The sequence below is a fragment of the Rhinopithecus roxellana genome, chromosome 3, assembly GCF_007565055.1.
Source record: "Rhinopithecus roxellana isolate Shanxi Qingling chromosome 3, ASM756505v1, whole genome shotgun sequence".
Lineage (NCBI taxonomy): Eukaryota > Metazoa > Chordata > Mammalia > Primates > Cercopithecidae > Rhinopithecus > Rhinopithecus roxellana.
In genome coordinates, this window is record NC_044551.1 from 185,190,979 (window position 1) to 185,212,182 (window position 21,204).

Sequence of the window (21,204 nt, forward strand, 5' to 3'; positions counted from 1 at the left end):
ATTAAAAATACAAAAATTAGCTGGGCATGGTGGCACACACCTATAATCCCAGCTACTCAGGAGGCTGAGGCATGAGAATTGCTTGAACCCGGGAGGTGGAGGTTGCAGTGAGCAGAGATTGCACCACTGCACTCCAGCCTGGGCAACAGAATGAGACCTGTCTCAAAATCATAATGCCTAGGACATTCAGATTGAACTTTGATTTTATTATCTCAATAATAGCTGCCTTTTCGAGAATTATGTACTGTAATTGTCATAATGTTACCTCCTTCCTCAAAAGAACTTAATGGGGTAATGGATGATCTATCAATTTTACAAAATGCACATGGAATTAACTCCAAGTAATCTGCACAAATCCTAACCGTTTAAGTATCGGACTCAGGACATGAAGCTAGCTGTCTTGGATTCTGAAGCCTACCCCTTTCTCTAGTATTTAAGGCCCTAGTTTCTTGACGAACGAGGTACTGGTCTTGAGCAGTTTCTTGCATCCACAAAAACGTAAGCAGCCCCTCAATATTTACCAGGCTCACCATCAGCACCTGCAAATGATGTATGTGGCCCACGTTCTTTGGCGCCCCACCACTCCTCACACACACTAGCCTTATAGAATGTTTCTAACAATGTTGTACAAAAATGAGTAAACTCATTTAAGTTTATAAGAATTCTGGAAAGACCCCCAAACAGGAAAGGGCTATATTCCGGTTTATTTCTTTCAACAACATTTCCTAGTTTCTACTTGGGATTTTTCCCTAAAACCTCTCTAATATGGGTTTATTTCTTTGAAATCATGTTGTTGAAAGAATTTTAAATAAAAATCTTTCCTCTGCGATGGATGATGATAAGGAAATTCATCCCCATGCTCCCACTTAAGGAAAGGGGTAGATCACCCTGCATGGGCAACAGTACACAAGCTATGGAAGCTCATCCTCCACTGCTGAAATGTCTAATCTGAGATTACAATGAGCTTCCTTCTCTTTTTCTCTCATTTATTCCACGTGGAACATGGTAATTATCAAGCATTTTATCATCTCAAAGCTCAAAGCCCAACACAATATAAAAGTTTCAGTGCTCTGCATGTTAAAAAGAACTATGTGTAGTTTGCAGCCCCTTCCATTCCTGAAATTGTACAGTTCATCCTCTGTGGCAGACACAATAAACAAACGATTTTGTGTTCCACGTACACAACCTAAAAGAAAGGGGGAGGGCCAGCGCGCATGCTCAGTACTCAAGCCCGCCAGCCCATCCCACAGCCCTTTGCTACTGCGCCTGCGTGTGGGAGACGCCTCGCCCAGTTTACGGGCGGGAAGCACCCTGGAGAACCCGGATGGAACCCGGGCCTGGCTGAGGCGGAGGTTGTTGCGGATGCTTGTCTCTCCACGCGCACCGCAGATTCCTGCTCGGGGGTCGGACCTGAGGAACCGCCGTCTCTACTGGTTCTGACAGCCAGAGGCTGGACCCTAGGCTGAGCAGAGAGCGGAACTGGAGCCTGAAACAGGCGCCTGAAAGAAGCCCGAGCATCCCATGGGCCTGCGCCTCAGGCTCGGAGACGGGCGGGCGGAGACAGCGCTGAGTCTTTTTCTTTTTTTTTTTCCTAGCCGCTGGCGTTCTTATCTCACCCTGGAGGCTGTAAAAATCTCCGTCTTTAACAGTAACACCATCAGGTCCTATCAGTTAAGAGCTGCTTGTTATTTGCATGCATTCTTATAATTAAACCTCCCAACAACCCTGTAAGGTAGGTACTGTTATCCCCTCTGGAGGAACTGAGGCTTGGAAAGGTCCCAGCCTGTAAGTGACAAAGCCACGATCCCAGGCGTTTGCCCCTGGAGCGTCTCCCCAGCCACCAAGTTCCTGCCCCCTTTCTCCTGGCTATTAATTTTAACTGCAAAATGTAATGCTTAAATGCTCTGCCTCCCCAAACACCTGCGCCTACCATGATCTTGCATACTCAGTGGCTGGATAGAAGTTGAATTGTATTTGGTTTGGAGTTTCAGATTTACAACTGCACTTTGGCGTTTTCACTGCTGGAATGAATATATATATATGTGTGTGTGTGTATATATATATTAGCATTCCCTAAATGTTTTGTGAGTGTTCACTTTTAACGATTTTGCTCAATTGTAATACTTTTTCATATCTACCCTTCATAAACTTGCCAAAACATTTTACTTTGTTATATCAGATCTTTCATTAAACATCTGAAGATAATCTCTCAAAAGAATCATTCTTAAAATGAGTGATATCTATCTATCTTAAGATAATGCTTTTTTTATTATGGAAAGTTTCCGAAATACATAAAAATCGAATGGTGTAATGATGTGTACCCATCATCCAGCTTCAAGAGTTACCAACTTAAGGCCAGTCATTTCTTTTATCTCCACCCTGCTTTGTGCATGTTTGTGAGTGTGCTGAAGTATAGTATTTCAAAGGAATCCCAGACGTCTTATTTCACTTGTAAATAATTGTGTCGAACACATGAGGACTTTTTAAAAAACACAAACAATACCATTATCATGCCTGTTTAACAATATCTCCTTATGATGATGATGCTTTTTAATGTTTACATATTTTAGGATATTGTAATTCCTAAATACCACAAAAAGCGCAAGTGCAAATTGTGAAGTTCTAAAACAGGCCTCTTGGGCAGTAAGTTCATCTTTGAGGCTCTGGAAAATTCTTGCCACTTATTCTCCCTTTTTCAGAGGGATGGAGAAGAATACCATAAATTGATTTTCCTAAAACTTTTGTTCAAAGCAGGTAAATTTTAAATTAAAATATACTTGAGAGACGTAGTCAAGGTGGATAGGAAATGGACTCTTTAACAGATCTTGTAATGATTTCTGGTATGTTCTGTTTTGTTTTTGAGACAGAGTCTCACTCTCACCCAGTCTGGAGAGTGCAGTGGCGTCATCTCAGCACACTGCAACCTCTGCCTCCCAGATCAAGCGATTCTCCTGCATCAGCCTCTCCAGTAGCTGGGATTACAGACACCCACCACCATGCACAGCTAATTTTTGTATTTTTAGTAGAGACGAGTTTTCGCCAAGTTGGCCAGGCCAGTCTTGAACTCCTGACATCAGGTGATCCACCCTCCTCAGCCTCCCAAAGTGCTGGGATTATGGACATGAGCCACCATGCCCGGCCTTTTTTTTAGACAGAGTCTGGCCCTCCTAGGCTGGAGTGCAGTGGCCTGATCTCAGCTCACTGCAACCTCTGCCCCCTGGGTTCAAGCAATTCTCCTGCCTCAGCCTCCCGAGTAGCTGGGATTACAGGCATGCGCCACCACACCCAGCTAATTTTTGTATGTTTATTAGAGACAAGAGTTTCACTATGTTGGCCAGGCTGGTCTGGAACTCCTGACCTCAAGTGATCCACCCACCTTGGCCTCCCAAAGTGCTGGGATTACAGGCATGAGCCACCACGCCAGGCCCCTCTTGTAAAGATTTCTAATGTGACTAAAAACATTTTCCTTTATTCCCTCTGCCTCCCCAAATATTACATGATAAATATACATTAATAGAATACAGAAAAATAAGCATTTTATGGTAATGTCATAATTTTATTGTCATTAATTAGAAGTGGTTCTAAGCAAAAGTGGCCATGTAGTCTCATTACTTGACAAATGAAGGCTTAAGATCAGCTCTTTAAACTTCGGATTGTCTTTTTTGATTGGCAGACATCCTCCAGTTTAACAGGCTCATAACAATGGTGTAACAGATCAACTTATTTTATTGGAGTACACTGTACAACTAGTTCATCTTGGTAGATCCACTTGAAAGCTAATGCTTTAAGTAGATATTCTTGGCTTGTGATTTTTCTTTTAATGGCCAAAGTGGGCATTTGGATTTAAATGTATACCTGTTACTTTATTTCAGCCACATTCTCTGGTACAGAACTTCGGAAACTTTGGGGATCACTTATTTGTCTTGGAGATAGAATGTTTTCTAAGGTCTATTTGAGCCTACCTGTGGATTATGCCTTTACTCATTGCTAAAGAGAGAGAAAGAGAAAAGACATGGTTTTCATTTTAGGTTTCAACTTTCACAGGAGGATGTCATAAGCTCAGAAAACGTAGAAAATTTAAATATCTATTCAAGCATTGGGACCATTCACTTAGAAATCTAGAATATTTGTTAGCTAAGGATTGGTTTGAAGGATATGTTTTCATTCCCCTAAATCTGACTACCTAACCAGGATGTGTTTCAGGATTGCCTGAACAACATTATTTCCCCATATTCTTTTGTTCTGCTTCTGGAGAAGATAATGTATTAGTTCTAAGGTAGTGCAGGGACATGTATATTTTCAAAGAGTTTCCCAGTGATTGTGATGATATGGTATCTCTTGTCACAGATCACTGTTCTAGTTACTATTTATAAGAATTATCTAAATACTTATTTAGAATACAGATTCTGGGCCCCCACTCCATAGCTAGAGAATCAGAATCTCTATGGGTAGGGCCTTCTACATCCTGTCTTTGGGTTAAACCAAACCTTAGGAATGCTGCTGTGTGTGTCTGTGTGTGTGTCTGTGTGTGTGTGTGTTCATGACTGCCTTCACTTAGAGGTATTTAGGTGGAAAAGCATCATGAAATTCCTTATTGTACTTAAGGGTGTTCTCATATGAGAGGGATTTTGCTGAAGTCTCGGTAAGAAGAATAGTTGTGTTTCCCCTGAACAAGTTGTTTTGCTTTTTTTTTTTTTTTTTTTTTTTTTGACAGAGATTTGCTCTGTCGCCCAGGCTGGAGTGCAGTGGCATGATCTTGGCTTGGTAGCTGGGACTACAGGTGTATGCCACCATGCCCAGCTAATTTTTTGTATTTGTAGTAGAGATGGGGTTTCACCATATTGCCCAGGCTGGTCTCAAACTCCTGAGCTCAGGCAGCCCACCCACCTCAGCGTCCTAAAGTGCTGGGATTACACTCATGAGCTACCACACCCAGCCATTTTGCTTTTTTATGTGGATAGTATGAATCATGGACCAATAGTGTGTTACACTTAGCAGTAAGGAAACTCTGAGCCAATTTGTAGCCTACTTTTGCATCAAGGGTGGCTTAATCAGACTTAAATATCCTATTTGAAATTCTGTGCCTAAGTTGGACTCAAAACTGCTCAAGGTTCAAATAGTATTACAGACCTATTTAATCCTTAACTATTAAAAAGAACTACCACGTTCTCATAAATCGTAGCTAAATACTGTGTACACATGAACAGATAATGGAGTGATGGGTAGAGGAGAGGAAGGGTGGGGTGGGAGGGAGTAGATGAGAAATAATGAGTACAATGTATGTTATTTGGGTGTCGGATACCCTAAAAACCCTCACTTCGCCACTATACAATCTATGCATATAACAAAATTGTGCTTGTACCCCATAAGTTTATATAATTTTTTTAACCTCCATGTCAGCATCCACCCTTCCTTATTTAGTGAATTGCTCCTTTATTCAGTGATTCCTAACTGAGGGTATGCATACATCTTTGGGGCTGAATGGAAGAAGGTGGTGGTAGTGAGATGCCCTTTCTAGGGATACAAAATGTGCTAGATATGTTTGTAACATACATTATTGAAAACAAGTTAAGCCATAACTGTAATTCACCAATAAAGGACTTACGGGTATGCGTAACTTGTCTAAGCTCAAATCTTCCATATATAACTTGCTGGCGAATTATTTATTCCAGGGCATTAGCTATGAGTTGCTAGCTTTAAGTTAAACTATATCCTGTCATGGCTTACTTTGAATTGACATGCTGCAGGCTATATCTTAACATATACAAGATAGTATGTGATGACAATATAGCGTGTGATGTGGCTTTGTTTTAATTCAGTTAGCCACTGGTTTTTAATGTGTGGGTTATATTTTACTCCCAAAGCAAAATTCTGTGGCATCTCTGGAATACTGCCTGAGAATTTTTGTGTGCCATGTCGAAGAAACGCAAATGGGATGATGACTATGTTCGCTACTGGTTCACCTGTACAACGGAAGTTGATGGAACTCAGCGCCCACAGTGTGTGTTGTGTAACTCAGTATTTTCAAATGCTGACCTCAGACCATCAAAACTGTCGGACCATTTTAACAGACAACATGGTGGTGTAGCTGGGCATGATCTCAATAGCCTGAAGCATATGCCAACACCATCTGATCAGAGTGAAACCTTGAAAGCATTTGGAGTTGCATCTCATGAGGATACTTTATTACAAGCATCATATCAATTTGCATATTTATGTGCCAAGGAGAAGAATCCTCATACAGTAGCTGAAAAGTTAGTGAAACCTTGTGCACTGGAAATAGCACAAATAGTTTTGGGACCAGATGCACAAAAGAAGCTTCAGCAGGTACCCTTATCAGATGCCGTGATCCATTCTAGAATTGATGAAATGAGCCAAGATATCTTACAGCAAGTTCTAGAAGATATCAAAGCCAGTCCTCTTAAAGTGGGTATTCAGCTTGCTGAGACAACTGACATGGATGACTGCGGTCAGCTAATGGCATTTGTGCGATATATAAAAGAAAGAGAGATCATAGAAGAATTTCTCTTCTGTGAACCATTGCAGCTATCCATGAAAGGAATAGATGTGTTCAATCTCTTCAGAGACTTCTTTCTGAAGCATAAGATAGCACTTGATGTATGTGGCTCTGTTTGTACTGATGGTGCCTCCTCTATGCTAGGAGAAAATTCCGAGTTTGTTGCCTATGTGAAAAAAGAGATACCTCATATCGTAATCACACATTGTTTATTGAATCCTCATGCACTTGTCATAAAGACATTGCCTACAAAACTGAGGGATGCTCTGTTTACTGTGGTGAGGGTAATAAATTTCATCAAAGGGAGAGCTCCAAATCATCGCCTATTTCAGGCTTTCTTTGAAGAAATTGGCATAGAATATAGTGTCCTCCTTTTCCATACTGAAATGAGGTGGCTTTCCCGAGGCCAAATACTTACTCACATTTTTGAAATGTATGAAGAAATAAATCAGTTTCTTCACCACAAAAGCAGTAATTTAGTTGATGGCTTTGAAAATAAAGAGTTTAAAATTCACCTAGCATACCTTGCAGATTTATTCAAACACTTAAATGAACTCAGTGCATCTATGCAGAGGACTGGGATGAACACAGTATCAGCTAGAGAAAAGTTATCTGCTTTTGTTAGGAAGTTTCCGTTTTGGCAAAAACGAATTGAGAAAAGAAATTTTACCAATTTTCCTTTTCTTGAAGAAATAATTGTTTCAGATAATGAAGGAATATTCATTGCAGCTGAAATAACACTGCATCTGCAACAATTGAGCAACTTCTTCCATGGATATTTTTCCGTTGGAGATCTTAATGAGGCAAGTAAATGGATATTGGATCCATTTCTTTTTAATATCGATTTTGTTGATGATAGTTATTTAATGAAAAATGATCTTGCTGAATTACGAGCTAGTGGCCAAATCCTAATGGAATTTGAGACAATGAAGCTTGAGGATTTCTGGTGTGCCCAATTCACAGTGTTTCCAAACCTGGCAAAGACAGCTCTAGAAATCCTTATGCCATTTGCAACTACATACCTTTGTGAGTTGGGATTTTCATCACTTTTACATTTCAAAACAAAGTCCAGAAGCTGCTTTAGTCTGAGTGATGATATCCGTGTGGCTATTTCAAAAAAAGTTCCTCGTTTCTCAGACATCATTGAACAAAAGCTACAGCTACAGAAGCCACTGTAAGCTGATATACTTTTTTAATGTATAATTTTAATCTTAATATCATTGTAAAGTTAAACTGTAATTCTGTTTCTTCTCTTTCATATTTATGATATACTGAATTCTTTATCTAAAAAACTTAACAACTTTAACTTTGAATGAGGCATGTGAAAATGTGTTTTGAGAATAAAAAAACAACAGAAAGGATTAAGTACTACTGACTAGTTGCTATCATGAGGTTTTCCTAATTCTGAGTATCTGTTTAATCTGTTCATGTGGTATGTAAAAAAGATACCTAAGCACTAGAATATCCAGCTAAATGGTGCGGTAGGCTAGGAACTGAGCCAGGAGAAAAGAGAAGATACCCCAGAAGTCAAAAAGGCAAAATGACAGATTGAGTTCGCCCACCTTTGTTATGGAGGGGTTAATGAAATCAGAAGAGGATTATGAAATACAATGGGAAAAGGAATGATCTGGCTTATATAAGACTTATTTTTAAATATGCTCTTTGGAGTTAGTTTCACAATGTCCATTCCCCTAGCTCCTATGCTATGAATATCATATTAATAAATAGCCTAATATATTAATCACTGTTTGTCATCTTTAAATTACTTCAGAACTCCAAGTTATCAAGGCTGCTGAAAAGGAGATTCCTGAGCCTTACCCTAGACATTCTGATTAGCAGGGTCTTTGATAAGGTCAAGGATCCTCATTCGTAACCAGCTTTCCAGACTGTTCTGATGGATTCTTGGATTCTTGTGTCCTCTGGTTTCAATTTTTCCTACACTTATTTTTCCTTTACCCTAATTTTGTCACTTATATTACCACTTATATGTATTTTTCTAAGTTCAAAATGTCAGAGTATAAATCGTAAATAAATTGACATGAAATCAATGGAGTAATTCAAGACCATCACAAAATTCCCCATGGGAATCTAACTTAGCACACTTTTCTGGATGATAATTTGGCAAAATATTTTTTAATTTAAATACATTTTCATTTATATTTTTAAACATTAATGTTTTATCAAAGTACTGCATGCTGAAGGCTGGGAAAAAATGATATAGAGAGTCCTATAAGGAAAAGCCACAGTCCCCTTCCTGCCCAGTTACCCATTTCTTCTGTGATTTCTTGTAATTCTACCCACATCTCCTAAGTAGTATGTTCATACCATAAGATATAGCAGTTATATCAGCTTTAAAAGTTATATATTGACTCCCCTAGATAATAAGTAAGGATTGAATTTATAAAATATCCATCTCTTCTACTCCCCTCAATTTTTTATTATTACACTAGTGTTAGGCTCTTTGTTGGTTATTTATAGCTCTTTGATTAAGATTTTTTCCTTTATAAATTTATCATATGGAAAGAATCAGGAATGTCCCAAAGTTTTACTTATAAGGTGGCTAATCACAGCATTTTTATAATACTGAAAAATAAAAAATAAACCTGAAGGAAAATGGAACCTGACTACCAAATTTAGATGCCACATTAGTACACAGATCAAAGTTTATATTTTATCAGTAATTATAAATACATGCCTTTTTTCACTTAAAAATGTAGTAACAGAATATAGGTCTTAATTTTCCTATTACAATCTAACCTCAAAGACAGTGGGAAAAATTTCCAAAGCTAATATGGAAATCTAGATGTGTAGGCCAGCCGTGGTGGCTCACGCCTGTAATCCCAACACTTTGGGAGGCCAAGGCGGGCAGATCACTAGGTCAGGAGTTCGAAACCAGCCTGGCTAACATGGTGAAACCCCACCGCTACTAAAAATACAAAAATTAGCCAGGCATGGTGGCATGCGCCTGTAATCCCAGCTACTCAGGAGGCTGAGACAGGAGAATTGCTTGAACCCAAGAGACAGAGGTTACAGTGAGCCGAGATCGTGCCACTGCACCCCAGCCTAGGTGACAGAGTGAGACTCCATCTCAAAAAAAAAAAAAATCTAGATGTGTATATATAAAGTTTAATCTGTATGCAATTCTAAAGGTAGGAAGGAAGTAGGAACAGGGACATGGGCATGTATGAAACCTAGGATTTAACAGTATAATAGAAGGACCAGGATGAAATGACCTTTGATAGCCAGTCTTTCATTAGGTCTTAGACTAAATTAGTTATTGCTGCTCTGAAACAAAAACTCAAAGGACATTTTTAAGGAAATGGCTAACTAGGACTTTTACTCATTTCCAAATTCTACAACAATTTATTTTCTCTTGATCAAATGAAAGAGCTGCAGTGTTTTCTAAAATGAAGGAATTTCAATTTTTTTTAGTTTAAAAATGTCCCACAATGGTACATATATTGGAATTTTTAGTCATGTGTTGGTTTCTTTTTTCCCAAAGAAGACATAATTACTTTTCTTATGTTTTATTTTAGGGTCATTGATAAATTTTGAAAAGGAATAAAAAATAAAATAACAATCTTCATGACCAGCAGATGTCACTCTCTGTGTAGGTTTGAATGAAAGCAACTTTACTCTCATTACAGATTTTGCCAAATAGCTGATTTTAAACATCTCTAGAAAAGGTACTGGTGGCTGAAATTTAAAATTCCCCATCTGAGCCTCTGTGGACTCAAAATTGGGCAGGCAGAACTCTGTTGGAGCCAGTAATCACGAGACTACAAGAAATCACTGGGAAACACAGGTGGGAAAGAGAAAATATTAATGACTTTTTCTGTAATACAAGCATGTGGATTTTTGACATCCTCACTGGCTAAGTCACCAAAAGCTGCTTAAAGTTAGTAAATAATAGGTCAGCATTTTCAGGCATGAGCCGATGAAAAGCAAAACCAAATAGACTTACACTTTTTTTTTTTTGTGAGGCGGAGTCTTGCTCTGTCGCCCAGGCTGGAGTGCAGTGAAAATCTCGACTCGCTGCAAGCTCCGCCTCCCAGGTTCACGCCATTCTCCTGCCTCAGCCTCTTGAGTAGCTGGAACTACAGGCGCCCGCCACCATGCCTGGCGAATTTTTTTATGTTTTTAGTAGAGACAGGGTTTTACCATATTAGCCAGGATGATCTCTATCTCCTGATCTCGTGATCCACCCACCTCGGTCTCCCAAAGTGCTGGGATTACAGGCGTGAGCCACTGCGCCCAGCTGACTTATACTTTTAAAGAGTGAACTTGATGATACTTGAATTATATCTCAATTTTTTTTTTTTTTTTTTTTTTTTTTTTTTTGAGATGGAGTCTCACTTTGTCACCCAGGCTGGAGTGCAGTGGTGTGATCATGATCTCAGCTCACTGCAGCCTCCACTCCCGGGTTCAAGAGATTCTCCTGTCTCAGCCTCCCAAGTAGCTGGGATTACAGATGCCCACCACCACGTCTGGCTAATTTTTGTATTTTTAATAGAGATAGGGTTTCATCATGTTGACCAGGCTGGTCTTGAACTCCTCACCTCGTGATCCACCTGCCTTGGCCTCCCAAAATGCTGGGATTACAGGCATGAGCCACTGCGCCCAGCCTCAATTTTTAAAAATAGGCTCTGAGGCCAGGTGCAGTGGCTAACACCTGTAATCCCAGCACTTTGGGAAGCTGAGGCAGGAAGGCTGTTGGGGCCAGAAGTTCAAGACTAGCCTGAGCAACATATCAAGACCCCGTCTCTACAAAAAATAAAATTAGCTGGGCATGGTAGCACTTACCTGTAGTCCCAGCTACTTAAGAGACTGAGACAGGAGGTTTCCTTGAGGCCAAAAGGTTGAGGCTGAAATAGGTCATGATGGTGCCATTGCACTCCAACCTGGGTGACAGAGTGAGACCTTGTCTGAAAAAAAAGAAAAAGACTGGGCACAGTGGCTCACAGCTGTAATCCTGGCACTTTGGGAGGTCATGACAGGAGGATCACTTGAGCCCAGGAGCTCGAGACCAGCCTAGCCAACAAAGTGACACTGTTTCTCTACAAAAATTAGCCCGATGTGGTGGCATGCACTCCCCAAAAAAGTAATTCTTTTTATTGCCTAATTGCCCTGGTTAGAACTTCCAAGTACAATGTTAAATAAAAGTGGTGGCTGGGAGCAGTGGCTCACATCTGTTATACCAGCACTCTGGGAGGCCAAGGCGGGCAGAATGCTCAAGCTCAGGAGTTAGAGACCAGCCTCATCGTCCTAGCTACTTGGGAGGTTGAACTGGGAGGATCACTTGAGCCCAGGAGGTGGAGGCTGCAGTGAGCTGTGATTATGCCACTGCACTCCAGCCTGGGCAATAGAGTGAGACCCTATACCAAAAAAAAAAAAAAAAAAAAAACCTAGATATTTATAGTATGGTATACAGGTTTGTTTTTGTTTTCTTTTTTTTTTTAGCACTAAATTATATCAAATACTATGAGTATGGCTTTAATATCTACCAGGCATTTAGAAACATCGAATTTGAAGCTTTCAAAGTCTACCTTAATTTGAGGGGCAGTGTAAGGTTATTGTCTATTGTAATTTGTACTTCTAAGAATAAAGAGAGACCTCAGGTTATTTTACTTTTGTTTTACAAATTTGCTCTAAATCTTACTATAATTCAGCAATGGGTGAGTCCTGTCTCAGCTACTTACTAGCTGTATAAACTTTGTAGTTCTTGGCATATAGGAATCAAGAGATCTGACAGTCTCATCATCTTGTTTTGACCTGCTCACCATTCATTCATTCACTTCCTTCTTTTAATAATAACACCCTGATTTTTGTTGAGGAACTGTTTTCTCCCCACTATCAGTCCATATTACCCCCTCCTGGCTAATTAGTTAGCTCTAGTACTTTTGCTGGAATTAATGGGAAAGATGCTATACATGCTAAACTAATACGGTGTGTCTGGACTTCCAGTGGTCAGTTTTGCTACCTGTATTAGGGTTCTCCAGAGGGACAGAACGAATAGGATGTATGTATATGTGAAAGGCATTTTATTAGAACTGGCTCACATGATGCACAAGGCGAAGTCCCACGATAGGCCATCTGCAAGCTGAGGATGAGATAAGCCAGTAGGGATTCAGTCTGAAAGCCTCAAAACTAGGGAAGCCAACAATGCAGCCTTCATTCTGTGGCTGAAGGCCCTATAGTCCCTGGCAATCCACTGGTGTAAATCCAAGAGTCCAAAGGCTGAAGAAGCTGGAGTCTGATGTCCAAGGGCGGAAGGAGCAGGAGGATGCATCCAGCATGGGAAAAAGAAGGAAGCCAGGAGACCCAGCAAGCAAAAGCTATTCCACCTTCTGCCTGCTTTGTTCTAGCAGAGAACAAATGTAAGCTGTAAATGCTTACATTAAAAAGAAAAGTCAGCTGAGTGTGGTGGCTCATGCCTGTAATCCCAACACTTTGGAGGCTGAGGCAGGTGGATCACAAGGTCAGGAGTTTGAGACCAGCCTGGCCAACATGGTGAAAACCCGTCTCTACTAAAAATTTAAAAATTAACTGGCGCGTGGTGGTGGGCACCTGTAATCCCAGCTACTTGGGAGGCTGAGGCAGGAGAATCATTTGAACCCAGGAGGCAGAGGTTGCAGTGAGCCGAGATCGCACCATTGCACTCCAGCCTAGGGGACAGGGCAAGATTCTGTCTCAAGGAAAAAAAAAAAAAAAAAAAATCAATAACCTAAACTTCCACCTAAAGAAACTAGAGAAATAAGAGCAAACTAAACCCAAAGCAAGCAGAAGGAAGGAAATAATAAAGATTAAAGTGGAAATAAATGAAACTGACCAACAATAGAGAAAATCATAGAAATCAACAGTTGGTCTTTTGAAAATATTAACAAAATTGACAAACCTTAAGTCAGACCTAGAAAAAACAGGAATGAAAGAGGGGACATTACTAACAACCTTACAGAATCAAAGAAGGAAATACGAACAATTGCATACCAACAAATTGGATAACCTAGATGAAATGGAAAAATTAATAGAAAGGCACAAACTCCCAAAACTGACTCAGGAAAAACTAGAAAACCTGAATAGACCCATAACAAGTGAAAAGATTGGGTCAGTAATCCAAAACAATCCAAAGAATCAGAGAAAGGCTCAGGACCAGATGGTTTCACTGTCATCTGATTAATTCTACCAAATATTAAAAGAACACCAATCCTTCACAAATTCTTCCAAAAAAATGAAAAGGAAGAAACACCTCATTCCATGATATCAAACCAGACAAATAACATGACAAGAAAACTACAGACCAGTATTCCTTATGAATATGCTTATAAAAATCCTCCATAAAATACAAACTCAATCCAGCAATGTATAACAAAAATTGCATTATGACCAAGTGAGATTTATTCCAAGAATGCAAGGTTGGTTCAATGTGAAAGTCAACCAGTATGATACATCAAACTAATAGAGTAAAAGAAATCACATGATCCTTTCAGCAGACATAGAAAAAAAAAAAAACACTTAAGAAATCCAATATCCTTTAATTAAAAAAAAAAAAAAAAAACTAGAAATAGAAGGAAACATCCTCAACTTGGTGAGCATTTATGAAAATATGAAAAACCCACAGCTAACATACTTAGTGGTGAAAAAAAGCCTTCCCCGTAAGGTCAGGAAAAGTCAAAACTGTCTACTCTCACACACTTGTTTGTTTTTTTTGAGACAAGGCCTCACTCTGTTGCTCAGGCTAGAGTGCAGTGGCACAATCATGGCTCACTGTAGCCTATGCCTTCCAGGCTCAAATGATCCTCCTGCCTGCCTCAGCCTCCTGAGTAACTGTAACCACAAGCACACGCCACCATGGCAGGCTAATTTTTTGTGTTGTTTGTAGAGATGGGATTTTGCCATGTTACCCAGGCTGATCTCAAACTCCTGAGCTCAAGCATTCTGCCTGCCTCGGCCTCCCAGAGTGCTAGTATAACAGATGTGAGCCACAGCTCCCAGCCACCACTTTTATTTAACATTGTACTTGGAGGTTCTAACCAGGGCAATTAGGCAATAAAAAGAAGATTGCTTTTTATTAACATTTGTTATTGGACATGGAAGCTTTAAGAGGTGTACTCAGAGCATCCACTGGTGTCCCAGACATAGTCTTTCTTGCTGCCATTGTGTAGCAGCAACCCAGTTTCTCCTTGGTAATCATTATTGCTTGCCCTAGCCAGTAAAATATTCCCATTCTTTGCTTATTGGTTCAGAGACATGAGCCTAGTACTAATGGTGATGGACAGAATTCATTTGCCAGATAATGGGACCAAAAATGACAAATCTATAATTTATTACAGGAAAAGGACATAGTATAGTATCAGCATTAAAATATAGATATGCATCATACCCAAAGGCTGCCTCATAAGAAGAGATCTGGAGAGGATAATTTTGAGCACTAAGTGTCAGGGCCTGTGGTAGGCAGAAAAATGGTCCTTCAAAGGTGTCTGCATACTTATCCCTGAAACCTGTGCATATGTAACTTTACATGGCAAAAAAGGACTTCACAAATGGGATTAAGTGAAATATCTCGAGATAGGAAGTTGTCCTGGATTATCCAGTGGGCCCATTGTAGTCACAAGGGTCCCTCTCATAAGGAGGCAGGAGAGTCAAAGAAGAAGATGTGAGGATAAACGCAAAGGTCAGGGGGTCAGAGTTTTGAAAATGCTACTCTGCCAGCTTTGAAGATGGAAGAAGAGGCCACCAGCCAAGGAATACAGGCAGCCTCTAGAATTTGGAAAAGGTAACAACAGATCCTCCACTTGAATTTCCAGAAGGAATCAGCCTGTTGACTGACAACTTTACCTTAGTTCATAAGACTGATTTTGGACTTCTGACCTATAGAACGTAGGATAATAAATTTATGTCGTTTTGAGCTACTGGTTTTGTGGTAAAGTGTTAGAGCAACAACAGGAAACTAATAGAGGGCAGTAGGGACACACTCTTGGATCTGACCAACAGTATGAGCATGGAACACCTCAGAATCAGAGGGCTCAAAATGGAGCCTCAGCTGGGGTTTCTTACACACTGCTGTTCACACAATCATATTTTTGGCACATAACCAGCCCCAGCAACCAAGTTTTTGTGTCCTTTGGAGGAAGGAGAACAGGGGGAGGGGCAGAGGTCTCTAGGTATAAATCATTCATCTCACTATTACAATAAACAATGTTGACAAACTGGTACAAACTACCCTGAAACTCCTCATACGTAAGGTTACCAAACAACATTATTAATCAGGATATATTATGCCTTGACCAGGATTTGGTGCTATGTAAACAACTGAGGCCAATTTCAGGCCTACTGGAATTCATCCTCACAGCACAACCCCAAAATGAGCAGTGACAGTCTCAACTTACAATTCAGTAGAACCACTGTTATATCCCCTGGTGGAAGCATTCCTCTCTTGGGAAACAAGACTTCCAAAATAACAGAGTTCACAGATGCAGCAATGGGAAGTACAAATTCTGTGAGTGGATTATTAGGTGCAATAGTGAAATGAGCCACTCTCATGTTCACTCCTTGATTTCTGGGCTCATATTTTGACCTTGGAAGTTAGGGTTACCTATCTTTGGTTATCAATTCAAAGCACATACTGCATCCTGTGAAATAGAACCTAATCCTTTTAGGTTATTTTCTCTCAGTTGCAAGTAACTGAGTCTTAAGTAAATCATTCTATCATTCTAACAAAGCAGATGTTTCTGGGTAATGAAGTACATGCCAAAACCAATAAATTCCGTGGGCATCAGTCTATTGCCACACTCTGTTAAGGACTGAATGTTTCCCCTCCAAATTCATATGTTGAAGGCCTAACTCCCCATCAATATGACAGTATTTGGAGATGGGGCCTTTGGGAGGTCGTTAGGGTTAGGTGAGGTCATGAGGGCAGGACCCTGGTCCAATGAGATTAGTGCCCTTATAAGAAGATAAGAAGAGATACCAAGAGGTTTGTGCAAGATGGCAGCTGCCCACAAAGCCAAGAGAAGAGGCCTTAGAATGAAACCTACCTTGCCAGTACCTTGATCTTGGACTTCACACCCTCCACTGTAAAGAATACATTTATGTTGTTTAATTCACCTAGTCTGTGGCATTTTGTTGTGGCAGCCCAAGCGGACTAATACATACCCCTTTGCTAGTCTTTGATAAGAAGTAATGTGGTGCATGATGCCTTGACAGTTATTGAGGCTGACAGAGATAATAAAGGCAAAGTCATATCCAGAATATATATATTTTCTAGTGACAGTAAATAGAAAGTGCCCACTGTAATCAACCTGCCACCAAGTACCTATGTTAGGCGCTCAGTGTTGGTCCCTGCTGTTGGCAGGTCAGGCACTCAGCATATCAGACTTGGTGAGGGGAAGTCCATGTCATTGAGCCTAAATGTAAGTCTCCATCCTTGCCAGCGTGGCCTCTCTTGTACTTGGACCCATTGGGCAGTCATTGGGAAGGCTGGGAAAAGAGGCCATCTGATACCCACAGAGCATGTCATCATTTTTTTCTTTTTTTAAATTGATACTTGAGAGTTATACATATTTGGGGTGTACATGTGATGGTTTTATACATGTATACAATGTGTAATGATCAAGTCGGTATTGTAATATTCATCACCTCAAACATTTTTCTTTGTGTTGGGAACATTACAATTTTTCTAGCTATTTTGAAGTATACAATAAATTACTGTTATCTGTAGTCTCCCTACTGTATTATTGAATACTATAACGTATTCCTCCTTTTTTTTTTTTTTTTTTTTTTTGCGGGGGGGGGACATAGTTTTGCTCTTGTTGTATAGGCTGGAGTGTGATGGCGAGATCTCGGCTCACTGCAACCTCCACCTCCTGGTTCATGCCATTCTCCTGCCTCAGCCTCCCGAGTAGCTGGGATTACAGGTGCCTGCCACCATGCCTGGATAATTTTTGTGTTTTTAGTAGAGACAGGGTTTCACCATGTTGACCAGGCTGGTCGAACTCGTGACCTCAAGTGATCCACCTACCTCAGCCTCCCAAAGTGCTGGGATTACAGGTGTGAGCCACCACACCCAGCCCCATATTCCTTCTATATAACTGTATTTTTTTTAATTAATTAACCAACTTCTCTGCATCCTCCCCCGCCCACCACCACAACCACCCTACTCTTTGCAGCCTGTGCTAACCACCATTTTACTTTCTATCTCCATGAGATCCATGTTTTTAGCTTCCACATAATGACTGAGAACATGTGATATTTGTCTTTCTAGGCCTGACTTATTTCACTGAACATAATGACCTCCAGTCTCATTCATGTTGCTGCAAATGACAGGATTTCATTCTTTTTTTAAGGCCAAATAATATTCCATTGTGTATATATACCACATCTTTATCCATTCATCCATTGATGGAGACTTAGGTTGGTTCCATATGTTTGCTGTTGTGAATAGTGCTGCAGTAAACATAGGAGTGCCAATATCTCTTTGATACACTGATTTCCTTTATTCTGGACACATACTTAGCAGTGGGATTGCTGGATCATATAGTGGTTCTATTTTTAGTTTTTTTGAGGACCCTCCACATTATTCTCCATATTCACTGGACCACTTTACATCCCTGCCAACAGTGTATGAGCATTCTCCTTGTCTGCACCCTCGCTAGCATGTATTACTTTTTGTCTTTTTTGGCAATAGGCATTTTAACTGGGGTAGATGATATCTCATTGTGGTTTTGATTTGCATCTCCCTGATGATTAGTGATGTTGAACATTTTGTCATATGCCTGTTGACCATTCGTATATCTTCTTTTGAGAATTATCTATTCAGAACTTTTGCCCATTTTTAAATTGGATTATTTAGTTTTTGCTATTGAGTTGCTTGAGTTCTTTATATATTCTGGCTATTAATCTCTTGTCAAATTGATAGTTGTAGGTATTTTCCCCCATTCTGTAGGTTGTCTTTTCGCTCTGTTGTTTCCTTTACTGTGTAGAGTCTTAATTCATTTAAGGTAATCCCATTTGTCTATTCTTGCTTTTGTTGCCTGTGCTTTTGAAGTCTTATTCAAAAGATTCCTCTCAGACCAATATCCTGTAGTGTTTTCTCTGTTTTTGTCTAGTTGTTGGACTTAGGTCATAGTTGTTGGACTTAGGTTTAAGTCTTTAATCCATTTTTAGTTGATTTTTATATGTTGTAAAAGAGATCTCATTTCATTCTTCTGGATGTGGATATCCAGTTTTCCCAGCACCACTAATTAAAGAGACCACCCTTTCCTAAGTTTATGTTCTTGGTGCCTTTGTCAAAAATGAGTTGGCTATAAATGTGGAGATTTATTTCTGGGTTATTTTATCTTTTCCATTAGTCTATGTGAAAGAGTGTCATCTTGTCTTACTGTTTATTGAGAGCTTCCTCTGCGGTGGATGGATGTCTGTGTTAGTTTAGGTTCAGCAAGGCAGTCCGGAAGACCTCACGCCAAAGTCAGCTGTCACAAGAGACACATATATCCCAGGAACAGGCATGGCTAAGTATTCCTGCCACACTCAGACATTTGCTGGGGATAGCTCCCAGGAAGCTTGAACCTGCGCAAGTGCAGTGATGAAATTCAGAGTGCATTAATTTCAGCATCTGGGGCCCCTGGTTAGTTATGTTGCCTGTAGTTGACAGCTGCAAAGTGCATTCTCATGGGCACACAGCCTCCTTTGGTAAGTATTCCTCTGGAGCACAATTAGCTTTAATTCTCTGCCTGTTCTGAGAGGTCCATTCATACACGTCTCCCCTACACCTTCCTGTCACTTATCTTCTCAATCTGTTTTTCCCAAGTCCCTGATCACCCATCAAACCATTAGTAACTTCCCTTGACTAATGCAGTTTAGATCCATACTTTTGGATATTGTTCAGTTCAGACATAGAGAACCAAATGTACTGCTCAAAATTTTCTCTAGGAACTTTTCCCTTCATTAGGACTTTTCCAAGACATACCTGATTGAGGTTGTAATGCTGCAATAGATTGTGCAGCAACCAGCTTGTACAAGCTTATTGGTCAGAATAAATTATAAACCAGTTCTAAATTTCTTCCTGCTAGTCAGCTGGTCGTAAGGAACTCCCCATGTAGCCCAAATTATAGATTGAGAAAAAAGAAGGTTTGCAACACAAGTAGGTATCAAAGGAGTTAAGCCACTTACTCAAGCAACTTGCTTGTGCCTTCCAAATCGGCTTAATCTTTGTTTCTTCTATACTTCTTTCCATTTGAGGATAGATTGCTGCTATACTCACTCCAATTTATGACTTGCTGAATCAAATAGCACCCAGTCCCATAGTTAGATGCCAAGTAGCAAACCAGTGACTATTTCTCAAAAGAAAAGTAGTTATCTACAGAACAGGGTGTGGATTTTCTCTACCACCCCAGAGGTCAATGCTTCAGTTCTCCTATTGGTATTTGCCAAAGCCTCCATAAAGAATTCCTACTTGCCACATTCAAGAGTCATTGGATCTGCTGGCTCTTAAGCTCCACGTGGCAGAGTAGCTAGCACTACAGCATGGACTTGCTGCAGAGCCTTTTCGGGCTCTGGTCTCCACTCCAAACTGGCAGTCTTATGGATTGCTTGGTAAATGGGTCAGAGCAACATCACTCATGCGGTATATGTTGCCTCCAGATTTTAAAAAAAGCTCATCAAGCACTGTTCCTCTGCTGTAGTGGTAGGTCATGCAAGGCACAGCAACTTCTTGTTCACCTTGAAGGGGATATTGCAATATACTCCAGACTATTAGCACATCAGAAACTCTGCTAAGGTCCTCTGTTTTTATGGTATTTATCTCCCATTCTCTGACCCACATGCATTTTGCTAAGACATCTAAAGTACTTGCTACTACCTTCTTATCAGATCAGTTACTCTGTGGAATGTCAAGATGATCAAAATCTGTACAGACTATATTATAGGTAAGTTAATATATTCGTAAGGCAAGTCTATGAAGGTGATCTCTTGGCTCTGTCAGGTAAAGACAAACTGTTTCTGGTGTTCATTGCAAATTGGTACAGAGAAAAAACCATTTGCCTTATCACTAAGAGCTTCTTAAGACTTTGGATTCTTTTCTCTGCATTATACCAGAAAGTTCTGAGACCTCAAACTCATTATATGTAGGTCAGTGTTTAGTCCAAGTTTCTGTCATGTAAGTAAGTAAATTCTTAATATAATCTAACACCCAGAATCCCTGATAAGTACTCTCATATCAGTAAATTTGGCCTATTATATTCCACCTTCTTTGGTCTAACGCTCTTAGAATCCAATTCCAATATATATTGACCAGGTTTCTGCCTACAGAAATTAGAAAAATCTTGCAGTTCTTTTGGATTATAAAGTCTTTCCTTCAGAATGAGACTTTGTACTTGTTCCATTGGAATATGCTGGGTTTGACCCTAGTTATGGTCTGGTGGCAACAAGGAGTAGTTAGGCTATGTCTTAGAGAATATAGGCACCTCCTTGAAAGGCACTTGCCTCAGGTGAGGTTATTACAAGGTCTTCAAGCAAAAGATAGCTAATCTCAGACATGGAAGATTTTCAGCTTCATCCAAGTCCATGAAGATGTCCTCATTCCAAGTCTTGGGGACACTTTCCAAATTCTCACTCTAACTTTCGCTGGGAAATGTAGGCTATCAAATGTATCTAAATCTCATTTAGATACTTTTAGGACTGCCACAGATGTT

The 21,204-nt window shown here is 40.1% G+C and overlaps 1 protein-coding gene across 1 annotated transcript; it reads left to right on the forward strand.

The window, feature by feature from the left end:
- The first annotated feature begins 129 nt into the window (after positions 1 to 129).
- On the forward strand, positions 130 to 8,258 carry ZBED8 (zinc finger BED-type containing 8). The gene is made up of 2 exons (XM_010369928.2): positions 130 to 1,732; positions 5,865 to 8,258. Exon 2 carries the CDS (start codon positions 5,914 to 5,916, stop codon positions 7,693 to 7,695), a length of 1,782 nt encoding a protein of 593 aa, XP_010368230.1. The 5' UTR covers positions 130 to 1,732; positions 5,865 to 5,913; the 3' UTR covers positions 7,696 to 8,258.
- The last annotated feature ends 12,946 nt before the right edge of the window (positions 8,259 to 21,204 follow it).